The sequence below is a fragment of the Engraulis encrasicolus genome, chromosome 22 (assembly GCF_034702125.1).
Source record: "Engraulis encrasicolus isolate BLACKSEA-1 chromosome 22, IST_EnEncr_1.0, whole genome shotgun sequence".
NCBI lineage: Eukaryota > Metazoa > Chordata > Actinopteri > Clupeiformes > Engraulidae > Engraulis > Engraulis encrasicolus.
The window spans coordinates 21,348,502-21,361,001 of NC_085878.1; the positions used below are offsets into that span (position 1 = coordinate 21,348,502).

At 45.4% G+C, this 12,500-nt stretch overlaps 1 protein-coding gene across 1 annotated transcript in view; it reads right to left on the minus strand.

Annotated features, from left to right (window-relative positions):
• Positions 1-12,500, minus strand: part of ppp3cb (protein phosphatase 3, catalytic subunit, beta isozyme) — a 50,435-nt gene that overhangs the window by 30,799 nt on the left and 7,136 nt on the right. Inside the window, exon 2 of the mRNA XM_063188236.1 lies at positions 703-754. Within this exon, the coding sequence (XP_063044306.1) occupies positions 703-754 (52 nt within the window). The remainder of the gene's footprint in view (positions 1-702; positions 755-12,500) is intronic.

A 12,500-nucleotide genomic window follows, 5' to 3' on the forward strand; every position in this document is an offset into this window, starting at 1 on the left:
CTGCACCCCGACCTGGCACGTTGTGGTATGGCACAGCGTGATGAGGCAGCGAGACACATACACACACACGCGCACGCACGCACGCACGCACGCACAAACGCACGCACGCACGCACACACACACACACACACACACACACACACACACACACAGAAAATACACCTGTCCCAGCCAATTCAGTCCACCAGTGAGTTAGCTTGGGAAATCCTATGCTGCTTTTCACAATCATTACGATCTGGACGATAGCATTGACTCTATCCCTCAGCGAGGGTTCCAGATCTTGGGCTCCAATCAGAGAGCTGGGAGGGGTGGAAAGGCGATGACGGCAGTTTGTTTAAATAGATACAACTGATTGGCTATAGGCTATGTATCTGCCAAATGACCCAATCGTAATGTCCAATGAAAGGCCATGGGCAATCGTGAACCATACCTTTTGCACGAGAAATTGCCTAGGTAGCCTCCAGACTGTCTACTATTAAGTTAGTAGCTTTTTCGCGCACCCAAAGTTATTTATTTTATTCCAGAAGTTGAGCGCACCTTCTGAAACACTTGTAGCCTCCAGACTATCTCACTTGTGAGACTGTCTCATGCTAACCAGGCAAGCAGTGAGTGCCCTTCTCTCTCTCTCTCTCTCTCTCCCTTGCACACCTGGTCCGCAGCGGTGCAATCCTCTTTCCTGTCCTACTCAGGCAATCCTCTTACCTGTCGCAGAACACCAAAAGCTGCCGCTGGCTGTCGAACCCCACAGCGCAGCCTCCAGCAGTCGGGAGTTCACACACCTGTTCCCTGATCACACTCCATATCTCCACTTTCGCTGGATCTTCCTCAGTTTTATTTCTCTGCTTCTCTCAGTGTGTTTTCTCTGTCTATCACTTTCTTCCACCCTCTCAACCCTTGTCTCTACATTTCTCTTACTCGCTTACACTCTTAGTCAGTTCTTCTTTTCCCCCCGCACATTTCACTACAAATGTCAGAAGTGGGATTGCTGCCATGAGGCCACCCATGGTATATTATATGAGCCATAATTCCATCTGAGGGACCAACAGGATAGGTGACCCTGGTGTGAGGGACCGCAGTGATGGGTAAAGCTTCAGAAGGAGAAGGCAGTGTGATGGAATGACCATCTCTAGAGTTGTGAGTGCATTGTGACTATCATACCAACAAGCCGGGGTCGTTGGTGTAGTGGTCAGAACAGACCCCTGTTTGGTCTGGCTCCGAGTTCCAATTGGACAATTCAACAGCCTTAGCAACAGGCGATACAGATTATATCACTGCTCACACACTCACTCTTTTGCTAAATCCAACTCGGGAAAAAGACCATCATTGCTGACAGGGACCCGGCTTCCAAAAAGGAGCTAACGCTAAGTGCTACGAAAGTTCACACATAACACCACAGTAGAGTTAACGGAGCGTTTCCCAAAACCATCTTAGCAAAGAACCATCGTAGGATGACACGTAACTCTAAGAGAAGTCTACAAGTGGTCTGGAGTAGTCGTAACATGCTAAGATTGATCGTAGCGGCATGGCACAGTGGAGACACCCAAAGGATATGAAGGGAAAAGAGGAAACTTGCGCTTGAAGTTGCTGTTTTAAAATGCAAGTGTAAATATAATAGCATCACACTTGACACAGCAACGGAAATAAGAAGGTAGCATTAATTGTGTAAGTGTACAAAATAAAAACAATGTGATTGGAAAATATTTTACAGCTGGTAATTTCGCCAGCAAATGTGTGTAGGTGTAGCTTCGCAACGCCATCCTACAAGTATGTACTCCACCCAAAGATTTTGGCTCCGCACATCGTCTGGCAAAAGCCTCGAGCTCGGTTCTCTCAGTGTTTAGCCAATCAGCCAACAGTTGAGAGCGGTGACATAGAACTCACCCGCGAGCTCCGTTACTGATTGGTTAAAAACTTTTGCAACGCTATATCGTAACAGGCATGCTAATAAAGCACAATTATGGGTTTTAATTGGAGTTTGGTACTCCAAATAATTTAAATGGTAGTATAAGATTAGACCATCTACCACCCTCCACGGAGACGGATTCCTCATGCCTTTTGCCAGACTGATTGACGGAGTCAACAGTTGGCATTTCGCCCAGGCTAGTGTAGGTGTAGCGTACTTCACGAATTTCAAGGCAAGAGGCAAAGTGTTGTCTTATATCTCAGATGGCGCACTTGTGCACTTCAGGCTATGTTTCAGGGCGTATGCCGTATTAGTTACGCACTGAAATATAGTGCCCAAAATTTATAAGTGCGCCATCTGAGACACAACATTGATGGATGGCCTCGTGCTGAGTCACTGTCACTGAGTTGCACCTTCTTTCTTGTTCATGACAAGTAGCTTCAGCAAGGAAAGATGACGCAGAAAAGGTGAAAGCAGTGGTGTAGTCTACTTTTTTGTGGTTGGTATACTGTATATTTGAGCATTTTTTTTTAGGTGGGATTACTGTATATATTTGTGCTATTCTAAATAATGGATCAATCAATTTTAAGTGGGTATACTGAAATCCCTGAAATTTTTAAGTGGGTATATTGCGTATACCTGCGTTCTACGTAGACTAGGCCTACCCCCCCTGGGCGAGAGTGTCATATACAGTACTATGGAAAAAAGGCAGCGATGGGGATATGTGGAGATTTTGACTGGCATTGTTTTTAATAACAGCAGCCGGACGTGCAAAGGACAGTTGTCAAAGCCTTGAACACGCTAAACATTGTAACAGTGCATTCCCACAAACGGCGTGGACGTTCACCTAACGTCCACTGCACGTCTCCGTTATCAGTCCGAAACGGTTAGAATACATGAAAATAGATCATGCCTTGCAAAGGAGCACGGTGTAAGCGCAGTGCATGTCTGGCCCGACCGGACATGTCCGCATTACTCCTTGAAAATAGAACTCGAGTCTATTTCCTGCGTGTACATCCGCATTCAATGCACGGCTCCCATTGAAAATGAATGGCTGCTACCCGCGGATAGAACGTGGACATTGACTGTGCAGAGTGAAAGGCAGGCCGCGAACCTCTCGGACTTGCACTGCTCACGGAGACATTAAAGAAACGTGCCGTCTGTGAGTGTATTATGTACCGTAACTTTGCACAACCCAATTTCGAACTCCAACCAGTGTTGCCAAATTAGCGAGTTTGTCGCTAGATTTAGCAACTTTTTGACGTCCCTAGCGACTAAAAAACTCATCTAGCGCCTTTAGAGACTTTTTGGTGCATCTTGCGACTTTTAAAACTCACCTATTCAGTGACAAAATCATTGTTTTTCAACTTACTTTGCGCCGCCGTCAAAAGCATTTGCCACGGTTTAGCAGGGCTGCAGATTAGCTCTGATCTCCAAAAAGTAGCTACCACCGCCCATTTCTACTGTGGACGAAGGCATGTGGGCACATTTTCGGTAGATCAGCGCGCTGCGCGTGACGCTGTTACGTCATACGTAACGTAATGACGTCATCTAGCGACTTTTGTTTAATTTAAACGATAACTCCTGTCAATAGTTCCAAACTGATACAACACTACTGTATGTATGTAGTACCCCCCTTATAAAATGCAACTCTTGACATTAACACATGCCTTACATTTTGTAAGTGGTTTCGGAGAACATGACAGCGCACTTCACTCAGAGGGCACTTCAGCACCACACATGTGGACAGCAGCCCTACGAGCAGCTCTACTAATGATCGTAGAGGCTGTGCACGTGTGTTCACGTACGATGGTCTTTGGGAAACAGGATTGGAAAATCTAAGAACATTCATAGAATCAATCGTAAACGCAAGGGGCGCTGTGGCGCAGCGCTAAGGCCCCCACATTTGGGCTTACATTACCCTGGTTCGAGTCCAGCCAGGGTTATTTCCCGATCCTGCCCCATCTCTCTCTACCAATTATTTACTCTAACACTGTCCTGTAATAATAAAGGCCAAAAAGCCCCCAAAAGATACTTTAAAAAAAAAAAAACAACAATCGTAAACCTATGTAATGCTACAAAGCCTCGTTAACAGGAAATACAAATTCGCCATTGAAAAACTAGTATGCTGCTAACTGGTTAGCATATGGTCAGAGCTCATTTCAAACCAGAGCTGAGCTCACTTCTCCCGTCCTAGTGCTCCAGGGCACAGAGGATCCAGACCCAAAATGAATTACGAAGTAATTAATGTGGTCTGGTAAAACCAGGCTAGTGATGCACAGCTTCTGGACAATTGTTTGGTCATGCAATGACCCTTACAATTGAGTATTGAATACATAGAGCAGGGACTGTCCTAAAGGTGGGCCGACCGGGCAATAGCTCGGGGGCAGCATTCGAGAGGGGGCAGCACCATCGCATAACCCCGTCCCCAATGACATTGCAAAAATCGCTATAAACATGTTAAAATAGACAGAAACATATTAAAAAATATTTAAAAGTATTGTACTAGAAGTGTTTTTTGTCCGTTTTTCTGCAATTTTTTTGCGGGGAGTAAGGCCGGCGCAAAAGGGAGGAGAACATCAAAGGGACATCACCCAGGGCGTAACTCATTGTAGGACCGCCACTGACATAGAGTTCAGGTACTGGAACGACTCCCTCTGCATCTAATAAGTGGGTGAAAGACATTTTTTGGGGCTCAGAAGTCAAGTGCCACAACGGCTTCTAAAGCCCATAAATGATGTAATGGGTAATCAGTGGTTGATAGGCTGCAATGAATATGCTTGTTAGATAGTCCACTAAAACAAACAAACAAAAAATCCATACAATACTGGCACTGGCTGTTGTTGCGTCAGCCTGACGTGTGCTACTGCAGAAACGTTACTGACCCAAGTACCGTAGATGTATTGGATACGGTACCTCAAGGTAATAAGAGCAGATGCAATGGAGAGGCAGTGAGTGAGAATGGAAGGGAGCAAAGATGGATAGAAGAAGTGTAAGACAGGAAGAAGGAAGGAGAAAGGCAGAAAGTGTGTAAGCAGTGTTAACCACTTAGGCAGCGTTACCTGTGTACAAGGATGGCAGCAAACCAAATTGATGAAGGCCTATTGGTTAGACAGAGACCCTAGTCAAAATGATATGACAGTTCCTGCCCTACAAACATTTGTACACAAATGTGGCTCTAATTCTGCCATAAGGTGCCATGTTAAAAAAAGATAAAAATGGGAGATGCCAACTGGTTGAAGATAACCTGTGCTCCATTCATTCTTTGGCATGGTACCACTTCTCCACACACTCCTTATGTGATACCTCCTGGTCATACAAGAGTTTGAACAGGGACTGTGCTGTGGGTGGTGGAGTTCTGTCAATGACATAGCTATCACTTACTCTCTCCCATAGCTCTCATTCATGGTATTAAGTTAGATTGTGCCATAACAGATGTAATGCCCTGTACAATACACTGTGTCCAAATTATTACGCAAATTACACTTTCATTGATAGTCAATATAAATGGCAGTCATCAGCTGTTAGATTACAGGTGTGTACATGATGTTTGTGATTTAATGACTCATCACTTTCCTCCATGCACCATGCAATGGTGATGCACCATCTCACATTGATCGGAATACATTTGCTGCTATGGACATAAAAGAAGAGGAACTCATGGTATGCCCTCTTCCTCCCAAGACTTTAAACCTTATAAGAACCATTGGAGCATCTCTTCAAGCAAATGGTCTGGGAGGCGTATTTGAGAGGCTACTCTCTCATCCAAGCAGAATCTCTCCAAAAACTCAGAGGAGGGCCGGACATGTCAAAATGTAGCTTGATTTGTTAATTTTTTTAAAAAAATTACTGCCAAACCAATCACAACACAGAGATGTGTTTTGAATCAAAGTGGGCAGGGTTTTGAGGCAGTGGCAACGAAGATCGCGACGCTGGGAAAGCACAACAACAAGAAAGATGGCGCTGATTGGTCAGAGCGTTGGTCTATAGGCACAGGCACGGTTTGAAAGACAACGGGTTGTTCTCATCAACAATCCTCAGATGTATTGTTCATCAGGGCCAGACTAAATTAAACATCCAATCTCATATTTAGTCTGGTTTATCAGGCTAACCTGCCAATGGTTTAAATTGAAAAATTTATATTTTCAGATCTTTAAAACACTAATCTTTACTATGTTTATCTGCTTATTCATAGTTATTACTTTATTAGATCTTTACTACCCTTATTATAAAATTATGATGACTTTCATTTATATTGACTATTTAGAAACGTCAGCGAAATTGTCATTTGCATAATTATTTGGAACACAGTGTAGAGTAGATCAGTAAATACATATGAAAACCCCATCATATAAGGCCATTTTGCACACCACAAACACAAAGGAACATAGCTAAAAGTATCCCTGTAAAAGCTGAATAATGCAAACCTAATTACAGCATATATCACATCCTGAAATAGCATCGCATGACTGTATCCAAATACCCCTAAATCATTAAGGACTCCCACTGGAATGCAAACACTAAAGTGTGTTCTCTTGGAAAAGCATGGAAGGTGAAGTTAAACCATAATAACATGCTAGTAACCCGGCTTTCAACAAATATGCACTTTACATTATTCTAATTATATCACTGTAAAAAAAATATAATATATCCTCGAAACACACCAATTCCCAGGCACACAAAGCTACTGCCATCTTGACCATTTGAGGCAACCAAAATGTAAGAGGTCGTACATACAAGTATTATAGGGAGTAAGCACACAAGATTTGATGGAAATGCGTACACCTGTTCAAAGGCAATCACACAAGTCAGCCATCTTGAAAGTCAGCCTCCAAAAGTGTGGGCAAAGATTTTCATAGGAGAGGAAGATATCCCAAACCCCCCCCTCCAATGCAAAGGAGTGTGCTCAAATTTGGTCTCCTAACGGGGCATTGTCCACTCCTTCTTCATCTCCTTTTGTGGCATTTGGTGGGGGCTTGCACAAGATGTGCACTACCGCCACCTACAGCGCTAAGGGATCTCCATTTATTTTCAACCTCAAGACTCCAAAGGCCTCCTAACCGAAGGTCTCCTAAAGGGGCGTTCACCTGACATGAAATGGATACCAGAAATGAACGAGCCTGGGGTATCTTTCTCTGCAATGAAAATCTTTGGTTTGGGCCTCCAACATTTAATGAGTTCCTGTGTCTATTTTGGAGTGTTTTGGTGCAAATCCACCCACCACTGCTTAGACTGAGATGGGTGTCACTTGGTAGTTTCCAGTTGTAGGCTAGTTAAGCAGTGCCTTTCTTTCTTATTCAATGAGAGTTCTAAATAATGGTGATGTACAGTACGTATGTAGACCAAGGAATACAATCTATTGGCAACAATTTCTGAGATACAGCCAGAACAAAATGCATGGCCAAAGACCTTTATCTAGTGGAAAGATGCTATTGGGTTTCTTCTTCCTCTATTGAAAAACTTTGAAATGTGCTCTCACTCATGGTGGCTTCATATTTGCCCACTCTCAGAAGACAAAGCACTGGCATACAATTTTAAGATATATCAACATACTTTTTGCACAAACTGGAGGCACTGTGTGCTGTGTGTCTACATTATTGTAGCCAGGTTCCTCGGTCACGCTTTGTAGCCAGCAACACACTCGATCCCATCATTACCTATGTTGTTTTCCTTCAATGTCTGTCGATTCAATGCATAGTTACAGTTGTTGTGCATTACTCGACACAGACTCTCTGTGTCACAGCGGTGACAATTTAAATGTGCAAGCATGAATTACGCTTAATTCTAAATAGAGCATTTGAAGACCATATGAAGCCCTGCCATGACACAAACATAGCCTACTTGTACTCGCCTACATCCTCCTCATTCACACACATGGACACACACACACACACACACACACACACACACACACACACACACACACACACACACACACACACACACACACACACACACACACACACACACACACACACACACACACAAAACTCAATGAGCAAGTTAACACCACGTCTGAAGAGCCTCTCCAGCTTATTGAGGAGAAATACTGCTCCATGTCTCTTCAGCAACTTTTCGACACTGACAAAAAGAGCATTTGTATCTGCTTATTCATGTATCCGTCCCAGGACGCACACTGTAAGCTGGTAATCAGAGAGGCCAGAGATGTACTCCCGTGTTGCTTTGACAACGGACATTGAGGTGTCCATGCATGGCGCTTTACCTGATACGATCAGTGTGACTCACCGCATCACTCAGCAGCGAGAACGGAGAGCCATTAGGTGAGCAAAACGCTGTACAACGTCTAAAATTAGGCTCCCGTCCCACTCCGGTTCTGCTCTGTTCTCCATTCCTGTTCTGTCCCACCCCAACCCAGTTCTAGTGCTGGCTGAGGCCCGGATCCGTATGGGATCTGGGCCAGCGCCGTTGGGAGGTGGGGAGGGCGCTGTGACCTGCTAAAAGCAGCGGGAACCAGGCTCAGGGATGTCCTTGTCCCTTTCCTCGAAGGGCTATCCTCCTACTGCACAGGAGAGCCATGGGACGGGGTGCTGGTGCTGGTGATGGGGTGGCGCTGAGGGAGGGCCGCGGGGTGAACAGGGGGCCTCCTAGGGGCCCCCACAGGGCTCCCAATGGCAATTAAAGTGGAATGGCATCCCTGCTCGCTTATGAGCATGGTGGGTTAATCAAGTAAAAGGCAGGAGAATGAGCACACACACACGTGCCTGACATCACTAGGGTTGTGGGTGCATTCCAATTGCCTGGATCTTTGGTGTGGCGATCAGAGCACGGGACCCCAAAAGGCCTGGGTTCTAGTCTTGGTTGGGCAACTACACATACTGTACCTACTGTAGACAACCACACACACACGCACGCACGCATGCACACACACACACACACCTACACACGTAAATAACGCAATTTAGCCACGCACCCCTCAGACACACCAAAGGTCACGGGGGGTGGATGAAGCCTGCATTTCTGATGGCAGAAGAGACCCCCACACACACATGCACACAGAGTGGAGGTAAATGATGCACCAAACACATTCTGCCTTGAATGTTTAAACATGCATGTGCCAAGTTTAGTCAGGAAAATGCATACAGAAGTAAAGAGAGAGGGAAAGGGAGAGAGACAGAGAGAGAGAGAAAGAGAGAGAGAGAGAGAGAGAGAGAGAGAGAGAGAGAGAGAGAGAGAGGGAGAGAGAGAGAGAGAGAGAGAGAGAGAGAGAGAGAGAGAGAGAGAGAGAGAGTCTCACAGACTTTGCCATGTACTGCAAAGCATCACGTGATGCGGAGGGCCAGCAGTAGAGAAAGTAGGACAGAAGACTCCAATGAGTAAGAGGTGATGAGGAAAAGAAAAGAGAGGAGGGAAGAAGAGTGGAGGGAGATATACAATGATGAAGGGGGAGAGGAGAGGAGAGGAGAGGAGAGGAGAGGAGAGGAGAGGAGAGGAGAGGAGAGGAGAGGAGAGGAGAGGAGAGGAGAGGAGAGGAGAAGAAGAGAGGAGATGAGGGAAGGGAGGAGAGAAAGAAATTGGGGGACAGCAGTACACAAAACAGGAGAGGTACAAATGAGATAGGAAGGATATATTGAGTAGAGGACAGGGGAGGAGGGAGGGATAATAACACATGGAAAGGAGAGTAAAGGGCTGTACACACACGTCACTGCTAGTTACTCGCTCAGCGAATTAACTCAATGTCAATGTGTTCCAGCGAGACTAGCAGGCGAGTAGGCGAGTACTGTACAAGCGATGCGATGTGGGCGGATCCCAGGTTGAAAATATTTTATCTTCGAGTGACGCAAGCGAGTAACCAATTGGAATGCAGAGTTCGGTACTTCTCGCCTGTTCATTGGCAGTTAAAGCCGCTGGAACTTTCAGCGAACGATCCATGATAGAGTGGCGAGTAGGCGAGCAAGTGAGAAGCTAGTAAATAGCAGCGATGTGTGTGTACGGCCCTTAAAAGTGCAAAATAAAGAGAGGCAATAAAAAGTAGCTAGAAGAGAAACCAGTCATATTCACAAAACACGGATTCATGGACCCCTCTTTTTTTCCTCTGACTTTGGATATAGATAAACAGGTAGTTTTCCAGGGGTGCATTTCTTGAAAGCGAAGTTGTTAGCCAGTTAGCAACTTCGGTAGTTGCCGATGGGACATTGCATTACAAACAACAAAGTAGCTAATCTAGTAAGCAACTATGGTTCCGAAAAACGTACCCCAGACTAGTGTGTCATCACCTTAAACCTGCCTCAAACGTGCCATTGGATATTCATTGGCGGCACCATTCTGGTGAACTTGAAATGGGAGAGATAGCCAGATTGGCCAGACTAATTTGGCCACAAAATCTGGTACAGGCAAATGGCCCAGATTAACATCACTCAAAAAGACACACACACACTACACATGTATACACGTGCACCAAAAGGGAAAAAAGCACATGCTTGCGCAAACACACACACACACACACACACACACACACACACACACACACACACACACACACACACACACACACACACACACACACACACACACACACACACACACACACACACACACGGCTTTCCCTACAACAGATGGCTGCCTGAAATCTCAAGCTTTAAGTGGGTTATTTGTTACTATCCTTTTGTTACTGTGGTAACACACACACACATGCAAAATTGTATGCACAGACAATATGTGTGTTAGTTGGCATATGCTGTGTGTGTGTGTGTGTGTGTGTGTGTGTGTGTGTGTGTGTGTGTGTGTGTGTGTGTGTGTGTGTGTGTGTGTGTGTGTGTGTGTGTGTGTGTGTGTGCGAGTGTGTGTGTGTGTGTGTGTGTGCGTGTGTGTGCGTGCATGCGTGTGTGTGTGTGTGCGAGCGTGTGTGTGCGAGCATGTGTATATGCACGCACAAGCATGTGTGTGTGTGCTTGTGCGTGTGTGTGTGTGTGTGTGTGTGTGTGTGTGTGTGTGTGTGTGTGTGTGTGTGTGTGTGTGTGTGTGTGTGTTCTGTCTGTACTGTCTTTCTAGTGTGTGTACTGTAAAGTGAGTCAAAATGTCTCTTTGGGTTCTGTCCCTGTGCCTATTGACCCATACATACACTGTATCTCTGAAACACATCCACACAACATAGTATTGTCAAGACCTGCTTTGGGTACAGTGGCAGCATAGTATTGTCAAGACCTGCTTTGGGTACAGCGGCAGCATCAGATCTGCAATAATTCCTGTTGATGAGTCAGAAGACGACCTGGCCAGTTCCTCTCTAAGATCTCGGCAGAACAATCAGAAAAGAGGATGATAGAGGAAGAAGAGAAAAGAGATGAAGGGAAAAAATGCAGATCAATGAGAAAGACATTGTGAGACACAATTCCTGTGTGTGTGTGTGTGCGTGCGTGCGTGCTTGTGTGTGTGTGTGTGAGAGAGAGAGAGAGAGAGAGAGAGAGAGAGAGAGAGAGAGAGAGAGAGAGAGAGAGAGAGAGAGAGAGAGAGAGAGAGAGGAAACGTGTCCAAGAGAATGACAAGGTAGACGACAAAATGAATCAGTCTCACCGGGACATACGAGTAAAGCAGAAGATACAAATGGACAGTTGTTAGAGTAAAAAAGAACAGAGAGAGAGAGAGAGAGAGAGAGAGAGAGAGAGAGAGAGAGAGAGAGAGAGAGAGAGAGAGAGAGAGAGAGAGAGAGAGAGAGGATAAAGGAGGAAAAGAAATAAGGAAAGGGACAGAGGGAAAAGAGAAGGAGGGGGGGCTGCGTGCAGAAAAGCACATGCGTGTGAAAGCAGCACATGCTCTGACCCAGATCTCTGCTTTTCCTCCCTCCTTTACACGCCTTCTGTCTCTCTCGCTCTTTCTCAATCTCTCTCCTCAACACACTCCCTCCCGCTCTCTCCTTTAACAATCTCCATCCATCTCTCTTCTCTGTCTCCTTCCTCCATTTCTGCACTCCGTCTCCTTTTTCTTTGTTCAACAAACCATCCATCTTCTCCTTCTTTCTTTCTCGCCTTAATATCTCTTTTTCTTACCTCAACGTTTCCCTCTCTCCCTCTTGGGCTAAGTGTTCCTTCGTTCTTCATTATGTCTCGCTTCCCCATTTCTCTCATCCATCCCGCTCTTCTCATCTCACTCTCTACGTCTCTATCACATTTTTTCCTTCTCTTTTTCCCCTCCACCTCTCTGTATCCTTCTGTATGTCCTCCATGTTTCATTCTCCATTCAACTGTCTTCATTTCCCTTCCCTCCCTCTTTCTTCTTACTCTGTACTCAGCAGTGTTTTTCTCCCACATTCTCTCTCTCTCTCTCTCTCTCTCTCTCTCTCTCTCTCTCTCTCTCTCTCTCTCTCTGCTGTGTGTGTGTGTGTGTGTGTGTGTGTGTGTGTGTGTGTGTGTGTGTGTGTGTGTGTGTGTGTGTGTGTGTGTGTGTGTGTGTGTGTGTGTGTGTGTGTGTGTGTGTGTGTGTGTGTCTTTGATAGAGAGATTTTTATGGGGCTGTTTGAAGTCTCACAATTAATGCTTACGTCTCACATGAAGGGCCATATGCACACAAATGTGTGTGAGTGTGAGTACACACATGCTTGCACACAATCACAACACACACGCACACACGCACACACACACACACA